Here is a 22,227-nt window from a genome sequence, read left to right on the forward strand (position 1 = left end):
TGTACACATACAGCTCAGCTACATGTACATTACACATATACAGCTCTACTGTACACATACAGCTCAGCTACATGTACATTACACATATACAGCTCTACTGTGTACACATACAGCTCAGCTACATGTACATTACACATATACAGCTCTACTGTGTACACATACAGCTCAGCTACATGCACATTACACATATACAGCTCTACTGTGTACACATACAGCTCAGCTACATGCACATTACACATATACAGCTCTACTGTGTACACATACAGCTCAGCTACATGCACATTACACATATACAGCTCTACTGTGTACACATACAGCTCAGCTACATGCACATTACACATATACAGCTCTACTGTGTACACATACAGCTCAGCTACATGCACATTACACATATACAGCTCTACTGTGTACACATACAGCTCAGCTACATGCACATTACACATATACAGCACTACTGTGTACACATACAGCTCAGCTACATGTACATTACACATATACAGCTCTACTGTGTACACATACAGCTCAGCTACATGCACATTACACATATACAGCACTACTGTGTACACATACAGCTCAGCTACATGCACATTACACATATACAGCTCTACTGTGTACACATACAGCTCAGCTACATGCGCATTACACATATACAGCTCTACTGTGTACACATACAGCTCAGCTACATGCGCAATACACATATACAGCTCTACTGTGTACACATACAGCTCAGCTACATGTACATTACACATATACAGCACTACTGTGTACACATACAGCTCAGCTACATGCACATTACACATATACAGCTCTACTGTGTACACATACAGCTCAGCTACATGCACATTACACACATACAGCTCTACTGTGTACACATACAGCTCAGCTACATGTACATTACACATATACAGCTCTACTGTGTACACATACAGCTCAGCTACATGCACATTACACATATACAGCTCTACTGTGTACACATACAGCTCAGCTACATGCACATTACACATATACAGCTCTACTGTGTACACATACAGCTCAGCTACATGTACATTACACATATACAGCTCTACTGTGTACACATACAGCTCAGCTACATGTACATTACACATATACAGCTCTACTGTGTACACATACAGCTCAGCTACATGTACATTACACATATACAGCTCTACTGTGTACACATACAGCTCAGCTACATGCACATTACACACAGCTCTGCTGCAGACATATATAACACACACATACACAGCTCTGCACCACGCACATCACACACACACAGCTCTGCTGCATACACATAACTTCAGCTCATCCAGCAGCGATCACAACCAGCACAGCAGAGTCCTGCATACACTGAGCAGATGAGCCTAGAGCAGCAGCCCCTGATCATGTGACTCCTCCTCCTCGTGACTGATCACATGACGGTGACATCATCGCAGGTCCTGTAAGTACACGGCTCCTGTACAGTCTGCAGGTGGAGGTATATACGGTTGTGGTGACATCAGGAGCGTTGGGGGAGGGGACATTACTATTAACCCCTTCAGGTCCACAAGGTTTTATGACTTAAGGAAGAAGATGACAAGATCCAGAACTTTCTGTGTATTTGTCTCTTTCTTTCTCTGTTGTTGTTTCTATTAGCAGCCGCCATTTCTCATCTTCTCCTCTTCTTCCCTTCAGGTTTCTCCAATCCAGGATCCTCTGCTGATATCTTCTATATAAGAGAATTCTCCTGGATGACCCATCAACCATGGAGAGAGACAGGAACAAGATGGCCGACAGGATCATAAACCTCACCCTACAGATACTCTTCCGGCTTACTGGAGAGGTGAGGGATTCTGGGAGTGATGTCACATGACCTCATTCTTATCTATGTAATAACAGATGGATATGACTGGAGAGGTGAGGGATTCTGGGAGTGATGTCACATGACCTCATTCTTATCTATGTAATAACAGATGGATATGACCGGAGAGGTGAGGGATTCTGGTAATGATGTCACATGACCTCATTCTTATCTATGTAATAACATATTGATATGACTGGAGAGGTGAGGGATTCTGGGAGTGATATCACATGACCTCATTCTTATCTATGTAATAACAGATGATATGACTGGAGAGGTGAGGGATTCTGGGAGTGATATCACATGACCTCATTCTTATCTATGTAATAACAGATGGATATGACCGGAGAGGTGAGGGATTCTGGGAGTGATGTCACATGACCTAATTCTTATCTATGTAATAACAGATGATATGACTGAAAAGGTGAGGGATTCTGGGAGTGATGTCACATGACCTCATTCTTATCTATGTAATAACAGATGGATATGACTGGAGAGGTGAGGGATTCTGGGAGTGATGTCACATGACCTCATTCTTATCTATGGAATAACAGATGGATATGACTGGAGACGTGAGGGATTCTGGGAATGTATGTAGTGATATTAATGTATCTCTCCATACACAGGATTACACAGTAGTGAAGAAGTCCTCTAGTGGGCACTGTCGGGCCCCTGTGTGTGAAGGATGGGGAAGAACCCTGAGCCCAATACCGGGGCCCCCACCTCACTCCCTGATACATGAGGAAATGGATGAACAGAAGATTCTAGAACTCATCAAAAACATGATGGAGCTGCTGACCGGAGAGGTGACCCTGCTGGGACATTATACAGTAATGGAGGGGTCTGGTGATGACTGGAGAGGTGACCCTGCTGGGACATTATACAGTAATGGAGGGGTCTGGTGATGACTGGAGAGGTGACACTGCTGGGACATTATACAGTAATGGAGGGGTCTGGTGATGACTGGAGAGGTGACCCTACTGGGACATTATACAGTAATGGAGGGGTCTGGTGATGACTGGAGAGGTGACACTGCTGGGACATTATACAGTAATGGAGGGGTCTGGTGATGACTGGAGAGGTGACACTGCTGGGACATTATACAGTAATGAAGGGGTCTGGTGATGACTGGAGAGGTGACACTGCTGGGACATTATACAGTAATGGAGGGGTCTGGTGATGACTGGAGAGGTGACACTGCTGGGACATTATACAGTAATGGAGGGGTCTGGTGATGACTGGAGAGGTGACACTGCTGGGACATTATACAGTAATGGAGGGGTCTGGTGATGACTGGAGAGGTGACACTGCTGGGAATGCTGGGACATTATACAGTAATGAAGGGGTCTGGTAATGACTGGAGAGGTGACACTGCTGGGACATTATACAGTAATGGAGGGGTCTGGTGATGACTGGAGAGGTGACACTGCTGGGACATTATACAGTAATGGAGGGGTCTGGTGATGACTGGAGAGGTGACACTGCTGGGACATTATACAGTAATGGAGGGGTCTGGTAATGACTGGAGAGGTGACACTGCTGGGAATGCTGGGACATTATACAGTAATGGAGGGGTCTGGTGATGACTGGAGAGGTGACACTGCTGGACATTATACAGTAATGGAGGGGTCTGGTGATGACTGGAGAGGTGACACTGCTGGGACATTATACAGTAATGGAGGGGTCTGGTGATGACTGGAGAGGTGACACAGCTGGGAATGCTGGGACATTATACAGTAATGGAGGAGTCCGGTGATGACTGGAGAGGTGACACTGCTGGGACATTATACAGTAATGGAGGGGTCTGGTGATGACTGGAGAGGTGACACTGCTGGGACATTATACAGTAATGGAGGGGTCTGGTGATGACTGGAGAGGTGACACTGCTGGGATATTATACAGTAATGGAGGGGTCTGGTGATGACTGGAGAGGTGACACTGCTGGGACATTATACAGTAATGGAGGGGTCTGGTGATGACTGGAGAGGTGACACTGCTGGGACATTATACAGTAATTGAGGGGTCTGGTGATGACTGGAGAGGTGACACTGCTGGGACATTATACAGTAATGGAGGGGTCTGGTGATGACTGGAGAGGTGAAACTGCTGGGACATTATACAGTAATGGAGTGGTCTGGTGATGACTGGAGAGGTGACACTGCTGGGAATGCTGGGACATTATACAGTAATGGAGGGGTCTGGTAATGACTGGAGAGGTGAAACTGCTGGGACATTATACAGTAATGGAGGGGTCTGGTGATGACTGGAGAGGTGACACTGCTGGGACATTATACAGTAATGGAGGGGTCTGGTGATGACTGGAGAGGTGACACTGCTGGGACATTATACAGTAATGGAGGGGTCTGGTGATGACTGGAGAGGTGAAACTGCTGGGACATTATACAGTAATGGAGTGGTCTGGTGATGACTGGAGAGGTGACACTGCTGGGACATTATACAGTAATGGAGGGGTCTGGTGATGAATGGAGAGGTGACACTGCAGGGACATTATACAGTAATGGAGGGGTCTGGTGATGACTGGAGAGGTGACACTGCTGGGACACTATACAGTAATGGAGGGGTCTGGTGATGACTGGAGAGGTGACACTGCTGGGACATTATACAGTAATGGAGGGGTCTGGTGATGACTGGAGAGGTGACACTGCTGGGAATGCTGGGACATTATACAGTAATGGAGGGGTCTGGTGATGACTGGAGAGGTGACACTGCTGGACATTATACAGTAATGGAGGGGTCTGGTGATGACTGGAGAGGTGACACTGCTGGGACATTATACAGTAATGGAGGGGTCTGGTGATGACTGGAGAGGTGACACTGCTGGGACATTATACTGTAATGGAGGGGTCTGGTCATGACTGGAGAGGTGACACTGCTGGGAATGCTGGGACATTATACAGTAATGGAGGGGTCTGGTGATGACTGGAGAGGTGACACTGCTGGGACATTATACAGTAATGGAGGGGTCTGGTTATGACTGGAGAGGTGACACTGCTGGGACATTATACAGTAATGGAGGGGTCTGGTGATGACTGGAGAGGTGACACTGCTGGGAATGCTGGGACATTATACAGTAATGGAGGGGTCTGGTGATGACTGGAGAGGTGACACTGCTGGGACATTATACAGTAATGGAGGGGTCTGGTGATGACTGGAGAGGTGACACTGCTGGACATTATACAGTAATGGAGGGGTCTGGTGATGACTGGAGAGGTGACACTGCTGGGACATTATACAGTAATGGAGGGGTCTGGTGATGACTGGAGAGGTGACACTGCTGGGACATTATACTGTAATGGAGGGGTCTGGTGATGACTGGAGAGGTGACACTGCTGGGACATTATACTGTAATGGAGGGGTCTGGTCATGACTGGAGAGGTGACACTGCTGGGAATGCTGGGACATTATACAGTAATGGAGGGGTCTGGTGATGACTGGAGAGGTGACACTGCTGGGACATTATACAGTAATGGAGGGGTCTGGTGATGACTGGAGAGGTGACACTGCTGGGAATGCTGGGACATTATACAGTAACACCACTGGAGGGGTCGGGGTGATGACTGTATCATTGTGTGTCAGGTTCCTATAAGGTGTCAGGACGTGGCAGTCCATTCCTCCCTGGAGAATTGGGAGTATGTAGAAGGACACAAGGATCAGTACAAGGATCAGGTCATGATGGAGGATCAGCAGCCCCTCACATCACCAGGTAATAGACATGACTATATACACACGTCCTCTCATTATTTGTATGTAAAGAATGAATTCAGTCTCTGTATGTGTTCCCTACAGTCAGATCCAGTAAGAGAACAGCACCAGAGAGGTGTCCCCGTCCTCTTCTTCCACAGGATGTTCAGGTAGATGGAGATATTCCCTATGATCTGTAGAAGGGCTGTGAAGCTCTTGTGGTCAGTCCCCTCACCCTCCATGACTCCTCATCTCCTGCTCATCTATAACATCTCACATGACTTCTCCTACTGTCTGATGACTTTTACAATATTTCTTCCACATTTTATGACTCAGGGAGAAGATCTGAACAATATTAATGCTCCAGAGACAGATGTGAGTGGTGATGAGCAGTATAAGGAGAACATTCCTACAGGAAAAGATCTGATCTATATTAATGCTACAGACATAAAGGAAGAAGAGACAGATGTGAGCGGTGATGAGCAGTATAAGGAGGATATTCCTACAGGGAAAGAGCTGATCTATATTAATACTACAGACATAAAGGAAGAAGAAGAGACAGATGTGAGCGGCCATGAGCAGTATAACGAGGACATTCCAACAAGAAAAGATCTGAACAATATTAATGCTACAGTCATAAAGGAAGAAGAAGAAGAGACAAATGTGAGCGGTGATGAGCAGTATAAGGAGGACATTCCTACAGGTAACCACCCAGGTGAGTAGTAACAACTTAATATAGAGCAGAGTCACAGATTCTTCTGCTGTAATAATTGTGTAGAATTCTTTAATCTCTCTGTCCTGTCTCTTCTGTATATTCTTCTATTCACCCAAAATGCAAACTAATGTGATACTACAACTGGAATATGGACAAGAAATATCCTTATGTGTACGAGGCCATCACACCCGCTCCCATAGACTTGCACTGAGGGGGTATGGTGTGACATCATGACCCCCGCAGCCCACACCCAGTGTTTTGACCTAAATGTCCGAATGCTGGGGCAGTGGAGTACCCCTTTAATTTTCCTGTCCGTTCTCCCTCTGCGGCAGAGCAACTCATGTCCATGCAACAGGGGACGAGAACTGTGGCCAAGAATTCAATAGAGTTCTGTATTCTAGCAGCAGAAGTGTGCTGGGATAAGGAAGCGCTGGTGGACACGTTCTCTCGTTGATTCTCCGATATTATACAAGATGAGATTGTGGTCAGAGATCTCGAGGAACTTTTGTCTTTCATCATCCTAATTGACCCTAGGTTCAGAGAGAGAGAGAGAGATCACCATTTGGGAACCGCTTGAGGAGGCCTTCTGTCAGATTGTCGCCTTGCCTTTGATGCCCTTCCATGCCTCCCTCACCCCCCCGTGCCTCCCTCACCTCCCGAGTCTTCCTCACCTCCCATGTCTACCTCACCTCCCGTGTTTCCCCTCACCTCCCGTTTCTCCCCCCACCTCCCATGCCTCCCATGTCTCCCCCCACCTCCCGTTTCTCCCCCCACCTCCCATGCCTCCCTCACCCCCATGCCTCCCTTGTCTCCCTCACCTCCTATGCCCTCCCTCACCTGCCATGCCTCCCTCACCTGCCATGCCTCCCTCACCTCCCATGCCCTCCCTCACCTCCCATGCCCCCTCTCACCTCCCATGCCCCCTCTCACCTCCCATGCCCTCCCTCACCTCCCATGCCTCCCATGCCCCCCTCACCTCCCATGTCTCATTCACCTCCCATGCCCTCTCTCACCTCCCATGCTCCCCCTCACCCTCCATGCCCCCCCTCACCCTCCATGCCCCCCTCACCTCCCATGTCTCCCTCACCTCCCATGCCTCCCTCATCCCCCATGCCTCCCTCACCCCCCATGCCTCCCTCACCCCCCATGCCTCCCTCACCTCCCATGCCTCCCTCACCTCCCATGCCTCCCTCATCCCCCATGCCTCCCTCACCTCCCATGCCTCTCTCACCTCCCATGCCTCCCTCACCTCCCATGCCTCCCTCACCCCCCATGCCTCCCTCACCTCCCATGCCTCCCTCACCCCCCATGCCTCCCTCACCTCCCATGCCTCCCTCACCTCCCATGCCTCCCTCATCCCCCATGCCTCCCTCACCTCCCATGCTTCCCTCACCTCCCATGCCCCCTCTCACCTCCCATGCCCTCCCTCACCTACCATGTCTCATTCACCTCCCATGTCTCCCTCACCTCCCATGCCTCCCTCACCTCCCTCATCTCCCATGCCTAACTCATCCCCCATGCCTCCCTCACCTCCCATGCCTCCCTCACCTCCCATGCCTCCTGGTTCAAAATCATCTGAAAGAGTCAAACTAATCCAGACTGAATAATACTATTGTACTGATACTGAATAAAACCCCTGTACACAGACCAATATCACCACTATACAAGGGATGAATGATTACACTGCACCATCCACTATACAAGGGATGAATGATTACACTGCACCATGACCACTACCATAACTACCATATAATGACGGGATAATACTACCGTACTGATACTGAATAAAACCCCTGTACACAGACCAATATCACCACTATACAAGGGATGAATGATTACACTGCACCATGACCACTACCATTACTACCATATAGTGACGGGATAATACTACCGTACTGATACTGAATAAAACACCTGTTCACAGACAACTATCACCTTAACCCCTTAAGGACGCAGGGTGCGCCCACTCCCATGCTATAACGCGGGGTCACGCAGGTCGGGCCCGGCACCTAGCAACGACCAGGATCGGTGGCTAATACCGGACATCACTAATCACGGTGATGCCCGGTTATAACCCTTTCGACGCGGTGATTAAAGACGATTGCTGCATCAAAAATTTTAAAATATGCTACCCGGCAGCTCAGTCAGTCTGATCGCCGACAGCCTGACTGGTATCGACGCGTGCGTAAATGTCCGAACTATAAAAATATATCGTCAATGGCGTACACGTAAAAAAATTCCAAAATAGTGTATTTATAGGCACTTTTTATACCATTAAAAATGTATTAAAAGTGATCAAAAAGTCAGATCAAAACAAAAACAGTACCGATAAAAACTTCAGATCACGGCACAGGAAATTAGCCCTCATACTGCCCTGTACGCAGAAAAATAAAAAAGTTTAATAGGGGTCAGAAGATGACAATTTTAAACATATTAATTTTTGTGCATGTAAATATAATTTTTACCAGAAGACAAAATCAAATCTATATAAGTAGGAATCATTCTAAAGCCCCTTGTACTTCTCAATAAACGTATCTTTCCCACCGCTTCCAATTCGGGTATATTTAAATTGTCCAGTAGTAGTGCCTCGTCCATTATCCCTTTTATTTCCATCTCATTCCTAATTACGTTTGGACCAGACTCTTACCCATCAACAACCTCTTCCATCCACCTTCTTCTATCTTCCCTGACTCTAACAGCTGAAAGATATCTGGGAACTCGCACCGGACAATACAAAACCACAGAAAGCAGATTCTCTCCAAATGGGCAAAACATAAACTTTACAAGTTTATACAAGTATTTTTTGGCAGGACAAGTTTATGTTTTGACCAATTGGAGAGATTTCTGTGGTTTTGTATTGTCCGGTGTGAGTTCCCAGATATCTTTCAGCTGTTAGAGTCAGGGAAGATAGAAGAAGGTGAATGGAAGTGGTTGTTGATGGGTAAGAGTCTGGTCCAAACATGGAGAGTAATTAGGAATGAGATGGAAATAAAAGGGATAATGGACGAGGCACTACTACTGGACAATTTAAATATACCCGAATTGGAAGAGGTGGGAAAGTTAAGTTTATTGAGAAGTATAAGGGGCGTTAGAATAAAAGATATTTGGGAGAGAGGTCATTTCAAGAAATGAACGGAATTGAAAGAAGAATTTAATATAAAAGAGGGCGGATGGCTGGAATACGCTGGTTTGAAAAAAGTGTTTCTTGAATTTATTGACAAAGCAGGTTATATTCACTCAATTATCCTGAGATTATAAGGGACATTATGGATGGGAAAATTAGGGGAAAGGGTATATCATATGGGTATAAAGTCCTGATAAACTTGCCTAAAAATAAACTGGTCCATAGGAGTTCCCAGCAATGGCGAGAGGAGATTGGTTCCAGTAAAATAATAAATTGGGATAATGTACGAAATAATATTAATAAGGTATCCCCAAACTTATATCATAGATTAACACAATTTAATATTGTATATAGACTCTATTATACTCCATGTTTTATGGAAAAGATATAAGGTATAAGAAGGACGAGCAACTGCAATAGATGGGATTCAGAAAAAGCAGATCAGATACATTTATTATGGAGCTGCCCCGACATAGTTAAAGAGGTTATCCAGGAAAAACCTTTTATTTATTTATATATATATATATATATATATATATATATATATATATATATATATATATAAAACACGTGTCTCGGGAACCGCCCAGTTTAGAAGCAAATCCCCATAGCAAGCCTCTTCTAAACTGGGCGGTTCCCGAGACACGTGTCATCAGAGATTACTTAGACAGAAAAGAACAACCTTAACTTCAGAAGCTCATAAGTACTGAAAGGATTAAGATTTTTTAATAGAAGTAATTTTCAAATCAGTTTAACTTTCTGGAGCCAGTTGATATATAAAAAAAGTTTTTTCCTGGATAACCCCTTTAATGTATAATGTTGAATATTAGAGATGAGCGAACTTACAGTAAATTCGATTCATCACGAACTTCTCGGCTCGGCAGTTGATGACTTTTCCTGCATAAATTAGTTCAGCTTTCAGGTGCTCCCGTGGGCTGGAAAAGGTGGATACAGTCCTAGGAGACTCTTTCCTAGGAATGTATCCACCTTTGCCAGCCCACCGGAGCAGCGGAAAGCTGAACTAATTTACGCAGGATGAGTCATCAACTGCCGAGCAGAGAAGTTCGTGACGAATCGAATTTACTGTAAGTTCGCTCATCTCTATTGAATATCTGACAGGAGGAGTTCCTCCCTTATTTTGTAAGCTGCAAATTATAAATAATGATAAAAAAAAAAAAAAAAAAAAAGTAGGGTATCATGTTAATCGTATGGACCTACAGAATAAAGAGAAGGTGTCATATTTACCGAAAAATTTACTGTATAGAAACGGAAGCCCCAAAAGTTACAAAATGGCGTTTTTTTTCTTGGTTTCACCATAGATTTTTGGGTAAAATGATTGATGAAATTACAAAGTACAATTGGTGGCACAAAAAACAAGCCTAATATGGGTCTGTAGGTGCAAAATTTTTAAAAGGTGAGGAGAGAAAAACGAAAGTGGAAAAACGCTGAGTCCTAGAGGGGTTAAGCCCATTTTCACCTTAAAGGGGTACTCCGGTGGAAAAATATTTAAAAAAAATCATCTGGTGCCATAAAATTATACAGATTTGTAAATTAGTTCTATTATAAAATCCTAATCCTTCCAGTACTTATCAGCTGCTGTATGATCCACAGGAAGTTCATGTTTTTTGCACTTTCATTTTTTTCCTTCTCCCCTTCTAAAAATCATAATGCGTTCACTTTTGCACTTACAGACCCATATGAGGCTTGTTGTTTTTTGCGTCACTATCAATTATTTTATAACATAATCTGCGGCAAAACAAAAAAATTGTTTGTGTGTAAATAAAAAATCGACAATTTGTAACTTTTGGGGGCTTCCGTTCCTACGCAGTGCACTTTTCAGTAAAAATACCACCTTATCTTTATTCTGTAGGTCCATACGGTTATAAGGATACCCAAGTTAAATAGGTTTTATTTAAATTTTACTACTTAAAAAAATTCATGGACCAACATTAATATGTTTAACCCCTTAAGGACCAAGCCCATTTTAACCTTAAGGACCAGGACAATTTTATTTTAGCGTTTTCGTTTTTTCCTCCTCGCCTTCTAAAATCCATAACTCTTATATATTTCCATCTACAGACCCATATAAGGACTTGTTTTTTGCGTCACCAATTGTACTTTGTAATGACATCTCTCGTTTTACCATAAAATATACGGCGAACCCAAAAAACTATTTCTTAGGGAGGAAATTTAAATGAAAACCACAATTTTGCACATTCTGGAAGGTTTTGTTTTCACACTGAACACTTTACGGTAAAAATGACGTGTTCTTTATTCTGTGGGTCAATACGATTAACTCCTTAACGACGCAGGACGTATATTTGCGTCCTGGGCCATCTCCCCCGATATGCTGGGGGGTCACATGGTGACCCTGTGTCATATTGCGGCGGTCCCGGTGGCCATCAACGGCCGGGACCCACGGCTAATACAGGACATCACCGATCGCGGTGATGCCCTGTATTAACCCTTCAGACGCGGCAATCAAAGCTGACCGCCGCATCTGAAGCGAAAGTGAAAGTATCCCAGATGCTCAGTCGGGCTGTTTGGGACCGCAGCTATGAAATCGCAGCATCCCGAACAGCTTACAGGACACCGGGAGGGACCTTACCTGCCTCCTCGGTGTCCGATCGACGAATGACTGCTCCGTGCCGGAGATCCAGGCAGGAGCAGTCAAGCGCCCATAACACTGATCACAGGCGTGTTAATACACGCCTGTGATCAGGATGAGAGATCAGCGTGTGCAGTGTTATAGGTCCCTATGGGAGCTATAACACTGCAAAAAAAAAAGTAAAAAAAAAAGTGTTAATAAAGGTCATTTAACCCCTTCCCTAATGAAAGTTTGAATCACCCCCCTTTTCCCATAAAAAAAAATAAAACAGTGTAAATAAAAATAAACATATGTGGTATCGCCGCGTGCGTAAATGTCCGAACTATAAAAATATATTGTTAATTAAACCGCACGGTCAATGGCGTACACGTAAAAAAAATCCAAATTCCAAAAAAGTGTATTTTGGTAACTTTTTATACCATTAAGAAATGAATAAAAAGTGATCAAAAAGTGCGATCAAACCAAAAATGGTACCGATAAAAACTTCAGATCACGGCGCAAAAAATGAGTCCTCATACCGCCCTGTATGTGGAAAAATAAAAAAGTTATAGGAGTCAGAAGAGTACATTTTTAAACGTATACATTTTCCTGCATGTAGTTATGATTTTATTCAGAAGTGTGACAAAATCAAATCTATATAAGTAGGGGATCATTTTTAACCGTATGGACCTACAGAATTAAGAGAAGGTGTCATTTTTACCGAAATATGCACGGTGTAGAAACGGAAGCCCCCAAAATGGTGTTTTTTCTTCAATTTTGTTGCACAATGATTTTTTTTTTCCGTTTCACCGTTGATTTTTGGGTAAAATGACTAATGTCACTACAAAGTAGAATTGGTGGCGCAAAAAATAAGGAGTCCTTAAGGGGTTAAAATGATACCCATGATACATTATATTTTTGTACCGCTTAAAAGAAATCTTAAACTTTTTGTACAGAATCAGTAATAAAAAATCACCCTATTTTGACCACCTATAACTTTTTCATTTTTCCCTATATGGGGCGGTATGAGGGTTAATTTTTTTGCGCTGTCATCTGTACTTTTTATCGATACCACATTTGCATATATAAAACTTTTAGATCACTTCCAATTCCTAAATTTATTGCAGGATAATTTTATGGGCCAGTTTGTGGAGGACCCAACAAGAAGTGATGCCTTGTTGGATCTGATCATTTCCAACAACGCAGAGCTGGTTGGTAATGTAACTGTGCGGGAAAACCTTGGTAATAGCGACCACAATATAGTTACTTTTGACTTAAAATGTAGAAAACAAAGACAGGCGGGGAAGGCAAAAACATATAACTTTAAAAAGGCAAATTTCCCTGGGCTGAGGGCTGCACTACAGGACATAGACTGGGGGGAGGTGTTGTCAAATACTGATACAGAAGGTAAATGGGACATCTTTATATCAACTCTAAATAACTATACAGCTAAATATATACCAAAGGGGAACAAATATAAACGATTAAAACTAAATCCTACATGGCTGACACATGATGTTAAAAGAGCAATAAACAACAAAAAAATAGCCTTCAAAAAATACAAATCTGATGGGTCAGCTATAACATTTAAACAGTACAAAGAGCTTAATAAAATCTGTAAAAATGTAATAAAAACAGCAAAAATTCAAAATGAGAGACAGGTGGCCAAAGAAAGCAAAACTAATCCTAAATATTTTTTTAGATATATAAATGCAAAAAAACCAAGGACAGAGCATGTAGGACCCCTTAATAATGATAATGGGGAGGTTGTCACAGGCGATCAAGAGAAGGCGGAGCTACTGAATGGGTTCTTTAGTTCTGTATACACTATGGAAGAAGGAGCTGACATTGGCCAGGTCAGTGCTGGTAACACATCATGTAATGTACTGAACTGGCTTAATGTAGAGATGGTACAAGGTAAGTTAAGTGATATAAATGTAAGCAAATCCCCAGGACCGGATGGACTACACCCTAGAGTTCTTAGAGAGGTAAGTTCAGTAATATCTGTACCCCTGTTCATGATATTTAGAGATTCTCTGGTGTCTGGTATTGTGCCAAGGGACTGGCGCAAGGCGAATGTGGTGCCAATCTTCAAAAAGGGCTCTAGGTCTTCCCCAGGAAACTATAGACCGGTAAGTTTAACGTGCATTGTGGGTAAATTGTTTGAAGGACTTATAAGGGATTACATACAAGAATACATAAGGGATAATTGTATTATAAGTGATAGCCAGCATGGGTTTACTAAGGATAGAAGTTGTCAAACCAATCTAATTTGCTTTTATGAAGAGGTGAGTAGAAGCCTTGACAGAGGAATGGCTGTGGATATAGTGTTTCTGGATTTTGCCAAAGCGTTTGATACTGTCCCTCATAGACGTCTGACAGGTAAGTTAAGGTCTTTGGGTTTGGAAATTTTAGTTTGTAACTGGATTGAACACTGGCTCATGGATCGTACCCAGAGAGTGGTGGTCAATGATTCGTACTCTGATTGGTCCCCGGTTATTAGTGGTGTACCCCAAGGTTCAGTACTGGGCCCGCTGTTGTTTAATTTATTTATCACTGATATAGAGGATGGTATTAACAGCTCTGTTTCTATCTTTGCAGATGACACCAAGCTTTGTAGCATGGTACAGTCTATAGAGGATGTGCATAAGTTACAAGATGACTTGGATAGACTAAGTGTCTGGGCATCCACTTGGCAAATGAGGTTCAATGTGGATAAATGTAAAGTTATGCATCTGGGTACTAATAACCTGCATGCATCGTATGTCTTAGGGGGGATTAAACTGGCAGAGTCACTGGTAGAGAAGGATCTGGGTGTACTTGTAGATCACAGACTACAGAATAGCATGCAATGTCAGGCTGCTGCTTCCAAAGCCGGCAGGATATTGTCATGTATCAAAAGAGGCATGGACTCAAGGGACAGGGACATAATACTCCCCCTTTATAAAGCATTGGTACGGCCTCACCTGGAATATGCTGTTCAGTTTTGGTCACCTGTCCATAAAAGGGACACTGCGGAGTTGGAAAGGGTGCAGAGACGCGCGACTAAACTAATATGGGGCATGGAACATCTTAGCTATGAGGAGCGATTAAAGGAGTTACAATTGTTTAGTCTTGAGAAGAGACGTTTAAGGGGGGATATGATAAACGTATATAAGTATATTAATGGCCCATACAAAAAATATGGAGAAAAACTGTTCCAGGTTAAACCCCCCCAAAGGACGAGGGGGCACTCCCTCCGTCTGGAGAAGAAAAAGTTTAGTCTCAAGGGGCGACACGCCTTCTTTACCGTGAGGACTGTGAATTTATGGAACGGTCTACCTCAGGAACTGGTCACAGCAGGAACAATTAACAGCTTTAAAACAGGATTAGATACATTCCTGGAACAAAATAGGATTAATGCTTATGAAGAAATATAAAATCTCATCCCTTCCCCAATATCGCGCCACACCCCTACCCCTTAATTCCCTGGTTGAACTTGATGGACATATGTCTTTTTTCGACCGTACTAACTATGTAACTATGTAACTTTTTATTTATTTATTTTTAATAAAATGTGACAAAAAAAGCTGCATTTTTTTACTTTTTTTTATTTTTTACGTTTACGCCGTTCACCGTATGGGATAATTAACATTATATTTTTATAGTTCGGACATTTACATAGTTAGTACGGTTGAAAAAAGACATACATCCATCAAGTCCAACCAGGGAATTGAAGTGAAGGGTGTAAGGGGATAAGGGGAAGGGATGTAGTTTTATATTTCTTCATAAGCATTAATGTTATTTTGTTCCAGGAATGTATCTAATCCTGTTTTAAGGCTGTTAACTGTTCCTGCTGTGACCAGTTCCTGAGGTAGACTGTTCCATAAATTCACAGTCCTCACGGTAAAGAAGGCGTGTCCCTTTAGACTAAACCTTTTCTTCTCCAGACGGAGGGAGTGCCCCCTCGTTCTTTGGGGGGGGGGGGGGGGGGGTTTAACCTGGAACAGTTTTTCTCCATATTTTTTGTATGGGCCATTTATATACTTATATACGTTTATCATATCCCCCCTTAAACGTCTCTTCTCAAGACTAAACAATTGTAACTCCTTTAATCGCTCCTCATAGCTAAGATGTTCCATGCCCCATATTAGTTTAGTCGCGCGTCTCTGCACCGACTAGGGGACTATTTATTGCAATCTTTTGATTGCTAATACTGTTCAGTGCTATGTATAGGACATAGCACTGATCAGTATTATCGGCTATCTACTGCTCTGGTCTGCTCGATCTCAGACCAGAGCAGGAGACGCCGGGAGATGGAGGAAGGTGAAGGGACCTCTGTCCGCCATTATGGATAATCGGATCCCCGCGGCAGCGCTGCAGGCGATCCAATCATACAGTTTAACATGCGCACCGCTGCAGATGCCTTGATCAATACAGATCATGCGATCACGGATGTCTGCCATTACCGGCGGGTTCCTGGCTGCTGTCAGTAGCCGGGACCAGGCGTGTATGACGCGAGCACCGCTCCGATGCTCGCGGTCATACTCAGGATGTAAATGTACGTCCTGGAGCTCCATAACTCTTATTTCCGTATACGCGGCGGTATGAGGGTCATTTTTGGTCTGTAGTTTTTATCGGTACCATTTTTGTTTTGATGGGACTTTTTTTATCGCAATTCATATATATTTTTATGGTATATGAAGTGACCAAAAATGCACAATTTTGGACTTTTGGTATTTTTTACGTGTACGCCATCGGCCGTGCGGTTTGTTAGTACACCAAAAAAGAATAATACTAGCCCAAAATAAGAATCACCAATTATAGGCAAATCAAGCAAATCTTTATGGAAATAAATACATTCATTAAAACATATGTTTAAAAGAAGATGGCACAAGAAGATAACACCATGGAAGCGAAACATATGTAGGGGTTCGGCATATATTTAGGTAAGGTTCATCATACTACTTGGTACTGGCTTACTATATTGTTCACTTTGTGCTGATACTGTATACTCCAGCATGAGTGATCTGTTCTGTTACTGATTCTGAGTACTACTTACCTCCTTCCCACCTACATGCCTTCCATGGTGTTATCCTCTTGTGCCATCTTCTTGTAAACATATGTTTTTATGTATGTATTTTTTTCTATAAAGATTTGCTTGATTTGCCTATAATTGGTGATTCTTAATTTGGGCTGGTATTATTCTTTTTTGGTGTACTATCTTATAATATAATAATAGTCAATGTACTTACCTTGTAGTAGCTAGGGCCTGCAGGATGTATTTAGGAGTATAACCTTATTTTTTAATCGTTCAGACATTTATGCACGCATCGATACCACATGGGATTTTTTTTTTAATTACATTGTTTTATTAAAAAAAATGTAAATGGGGGATTCAAACATTTATTAGGGGAGGGGCTTATTCACATTTATTAACTTTCTTTTTTCTGCCCCCATAGGGGACTATTACATGTAATCTTCTGATTGTATATACTGATCAGTGCTATGCCATAACATTGATCATTGTTATCAGTGCTCTGCTGCTTCAAGCTTGGAGTAATAGAACACTGATCAGACGGCGAGGAGGCAGGTAAGGGCCCTCCCACCATCCTCTCAGCTGATCCGGATTTTGTTGTGATAAAGGAATAAGAGGTGAATAATTTCAATAATTACATTATTTTATTCCAAAAATGGGAAAAGGAAGGGGGGGGGGGGTAATAAAACTTTTATTAGGGGAGGGGATTTTTCACATTTGTTTCTATTTTTTTAAAATATTTTATTTACTACTTTTTATGCTGTAAATCAGTGATCTGAAACCTAAGGCTCTCTGCCTGCTGCAAAACTACAACTCCCAGCATGTTACACTATATAGTAGTATAGGTCATGGTACAACATGCTGGGAGTTGTAGTTTCGGGTCGGCTGCAAAGCCAGAAGCTGTGTCAAGGAATGCTGGGAGCTGAAGTTTTTAACTACATCACCCAGCATGCCCTGATATGGCCTATGGCTCTGCAGCTGATACAACCCAGAACTACTCCCAGCATGTTTCACCATATACAAGTATAGTAAAAGTAATTGTGCAACATGCTGGTAGTCGCAGTTTTGGGTCTGCTGCAGAGGTATAGGCTGTATGAGGGCATGCTGGGTGTTGTAGTTGGTAACTGCCACTCCCATCATTCTTTGACTCCCAGCATTCGTAATGTCACACATCCCTGCCCCCAATCCCCCTCCCTCGCAGCCCACCCCTCCAATAGACTTACATTGATAGGGCGTGGCTTGACGTTACGAGGGGCGTGACCGTGACATCACAACCCCCGCAGCCCGAGCCCAGCGTTGGTAACTAAATGTTTTGAACGCTGGAGCAGTGGAGTGCCCCTTTAAGGGGTTACAAAGTAGTAAAGTGTAACAAAAACTATGCAAACTGAGTATTGTGATCGTATTCACCTGAGAAATAATTGTACCGCACAGTGAATGAAGGAAAAAATGTTATGGCAAAATAAGAGTTTTGGCTCTTAGAGGAAAGCTTAAATTTCCTGAGTTGTTAAGGGGTTAATAGTGATAATAAAATATTTGTTATTCTCTGCAGATTCTTGTAGCAGGAGATCAGAGGAGAATCTTATATCTTCAGATTATAAAGCAGATGATGATATCACACAAGATACATATGAAGAACATTCCATTATCCCAGATACACCCTCAGCCCTTCACAGCCAAGATCTGTCATCTCATCCTTATATACAGGTCCTGTCTTCTCACTCATCACAGAAAGGTCACAGAAGGGGTGTTGGACATCAACAAGATCACACAGGAAAAAAAACATATTCATGCTCAGAATGTGGGAAATATTTTACACAGAAATCGAATCTTATTCAGCATCAAAGAACTCACACAGGAGAGAAGCCATTTTCATGTTCAGAATGTGGGAAATGTTTTACTCAGCAGCCAAGTCTTATTGGACATCAAAGAACTCACACAGGGGAGAGGCCATTTTCATGTTCAGAATGTGGAAAATGTTATACTTTTAAATCAGATCTTGTTGTACATCAAAGAACTCACACAGGAGAGAAGCCATTTTCATGCTCAGAATGTGGAAAATGCTATACTAAGAAAACAAATCTTGTTCAACATCAAAAAACTCACACAGGGGAGAAGCCATTTTCATGTTCAGAATGTGGAAAATGCTTTATTAGGAAATCATATCTTGTTAAACATCAGAGAACTCACACTGGGGAGAAGCCATTTTTATGTTCAGAATGTGGGAAATGTTTCTCTCACAAATCAAGTCTTCTTCAACATCAAAGAAGTCACACAGAGGAGAAGCCATTTTCATGTGCAGAATGTGGGAAATGTTTCTCTCACAAATCAAATCTTCTTCAACATCATCAAAGAAGTCACACAGAGGAGAAGCCATTTTCATGTGCAGAGTGTGGGAAATGTTTTACTCGGAAATCAGACCTTGTTGTACATCAAAGAACTCACACAGGAGAGAAGCCATTTTCATGCTCAGAATGTGGAAAATGTTTCTCTCACAAATCAAGTCTTCTTCAACATCAAATAAGTCACACAGAGGCGAAGCCATTTTCATGTGCAGAATGTGGGAAATGTTTCTCTCACAAATCAAATCTTCAACATCATCAAAGAAGTCACACAGAGGAGAAGCCATTTTCATGTGCAGAGTGTGGGAAATGTTTTACTCAGAAATCAGACCTTCTTGTACATCAAAGAATTCACACAGGGAAGAAGCCAATTTAGAGCAATATATATCAACAAGAAATGAAGTCTTATTTATCATCAAAAAACACACAGGGGTTCTGAATGTGGAAAATGTTTTACTGGGAAATCAAGTTTTGTTTATCATCAAAGAACTCACACCGTAGAGAAGCCATTTTCATGTTCGGAATGCGGGAAATATTTTACTGAGAAAGCAACACTTAAAAGACATAAGAATTCACACAGGAGAGAAGCCAATTCAGAGCAATAAATGACACAGATATCACATCTATATATTATCCATGTACATAGGATATCTGACATCTATATATATCTTATACTGCAGGGGTCTCAAATTGGCGGCCCTCCAGATGTTGCAAAACTTCAACTCCCAGCATGCCTGTGAGGGGAGTCAGCTTGTTATACATTTTTATATAACCTTTTATAATAATCCTTTATATGATTATACGCCATTTTGTATATCATCAGCCATGTTGTCTATAGTCCACCATCTTGTCTATGTTCCTTCATTATGAACTGAGTGTGAACTTTACCAGAATTATAACCAGGAAACTTGTAAACAAGAACCACAACTGCTGAGCGTACAGAAAACTCCAAGGCTACTGAGTCTGAAGACGTTCACACTTCCCGTCCTTCCTACTTAGAGATAAGACGCCTGTTTGTAACCAGGTATCATTGGGCAGTTTGCCGTCCTTTCATCTTTGCCTATAAGAATTCTGCTGTATGTAGTAAACGTCAGAAGACGCTGTATACAGATCCCAGTCTGTGTCATTTCTTCCAATCTATCAGGCCTGATTGATAAAACATTTCCAATTTGGCCTCGAACAGCAAATGTACCTGAAGGAATTGGTTAAATTCCTTAACATGGCCGACAACGGTTATCTGCAGCCAACGGCTGTCCGGGCATGCTGGGAGTTAAAGTTATACAACATCTGGAGGGCCACCAGTTTGAGACCCCTGATATACTGCATCTCCAAACTTGTTACCAATTGTTAATAAAAGTTTTCTTTCTTATATGATTTATTATTCTTACATCCATCTCCGCACACTGGACTTATAATAAATGTAATATTGTCCCTGACGTTGTATATAGGGAATGTAACGCGTCAGTGTTGTCCCCGCCCCCTTCTCATTATGATTATAGAGACTTTAATTCAAGGCATCAGACAGGATCCGCGCGTCTCCCTTGAAGATCGTCTCTTCTGAACATAAGACGCTGCAGATACTTTTATTTATCACAAACCCTAGACCAGCGTTTCCCGTCTTGATGTCTATTTTCGGTCTCAGATCATAAAATCCATTTTTCTATATGAGAAGTCGTCAATATCTCAGCGTTCCCCGGGTTCAGTAAACATCGGTGTAATTCTTTTCCTTTTCTTTGTCCTCCCCGGGGTATAAAATCCCTAGAGATCTGATCACATCTGGTACAAGATCTCTTTACTTCACACTTTGCGCCATTATTACACGGATTGAAGACCCAGTTACACGCTCGTAAATTCCCATATATGTCATGGATTGGAAGGAAAAAGGTTCTTAAATCTTAATATTTAACCCCTCCAGGACACAGGGCGTACCTGTATGCCGTAATTTTGGGGACCAGACCGAGATGCCTCCTGAAATCATTCAGCAGGCATCCCATGACAATGCCCAGGGTGGTTCTGAGACCCCCACACCCACCCATGTAGCGCAATTGCTGCAGATCGCCGGTGAATTCAAACCCGCATCTGTGGCGATTCTGGTCATATGGGTCACGTGTGACCTGATGAGCCGGAATTAGAATGTGATCGGCGGAGTACTATACACCACCAATCACCTCCTGTAGCTGGGGTGAGGTGGCGATCTGGTCACCTCCCCAGGAGCGCTGCTATTGGTCAGACGATCAATAGCAGCCGGGAGAGGAGGGGTTAATGTCCCCTTCTCTCAGCTCTGCTCGCCCACCGAGCTCAGCCAGCGGGCAGAGCTGAGAGAATAAGCCAGGGACCCCCCCCCCCTCTGTGAAGATCTGTGCCCCTCAGGGCTGAGGAATTGATTTTAGTGCAGGGTGAGTTTCAGTGCAGGGACAGGTAGGTTAATAAGAAAAGTGAAAAAAATTCACCCCGACCCCCTAATAGGTCATCAAGGGTCCGCCACAGGGCTTCAGGGCGCTGCATTTGGCCCCCTTTGTAAATTATTTATTTTTTGGCCACAGCATTTAATTTTTTTCTTTTAACGGTGTGTGATTTCTAATCACACACCGTTATATATAGGTTACACCAAACATACATTACACACTTCCTGCCCCTCCTTTCGCATCTCCCCCTGCCACAACAGAAAAAAGGTGATGGCCCGCCGGGCATATTCGGCGGAGGAGGCATACGCTTTGCTTGCCTCCAACTCCAAATCTGCCAGTGAGGACGAGGAAGATCCTACTTTTCTGTGTTCTTCCTCGTCATCTAGCACTGATGATGAGCCCCCCAGAAGGAGGGGGAGACACCGCCAGGCGAGGCCACACACCCCTATGATAGTGACCCATTGGCCGACACTAGTACGAGTGTCCATGCCGCTCGTAATA

The 22,227-nt window shown here is 43.1% G+C and overlaps 2 protein-coding genes across 3 annotated transcripts in view; one reads left to right on the forward strand and one right to left on the reverse strand.

The window, feature by feature from the left end:
• Nucleotides 1–22,227, reverse strand: part of LOC130298172 (uncharacterized) — a 121,311-nt gene that overhangs the window by 26,557 nt on the left and 72,527 nt on the right. The window lies entirely within an intron of this gene.
• LOC130298158 (oocyte zinc finger protein XlCOF7.1-like) lies at nt 1,440–20,762 on the forward strand. 2 transcript variants are annotated; one of them, XM_056551068.1, is made up of 7 exons: nt 1,440–1,474; nt 1,672–1,819; nt 2,464–2,643; nt 5,435–5,561; nt 5,645–5,709; nt 5,876–6,254; nt 18,532–20,762. In XM_056551068.1, the coding sequence occupies exons 2-7, from the start codon at nt 1,742–1,744 to the stop codon at nt 19,695–19,697; spliced, it is 1,995 nt and encodes a 664-aa protein (XP_056407043.1). In that variant the 5' UTR covers nt 1,440–1,474; nt 1,672–1,741; the 3' UTR covers nt 19,698–20,762. The 2 variants fall into 2 exon arrangements, with proteins under 2 accessions (XP_056407043.1, XP_056407042.1); XM_056551067.1 differs by having other exon boundaries at nt 1,474–1,538.

Source organism: Hyla sarda (assembly GCF_029499605.1).
Source record: "Hyla sarda isolate aHylSar1 chromosome 1 unlocalized genomic scaffold, aHylSar1.hap1 SUPER_1_unloc_3, whole genome shotgun sequence".
NCBI lineage: Eukaryota > Metazoa > Chordata > Amphibia > Anura > Hylidae > Hyla > Hyla sarda.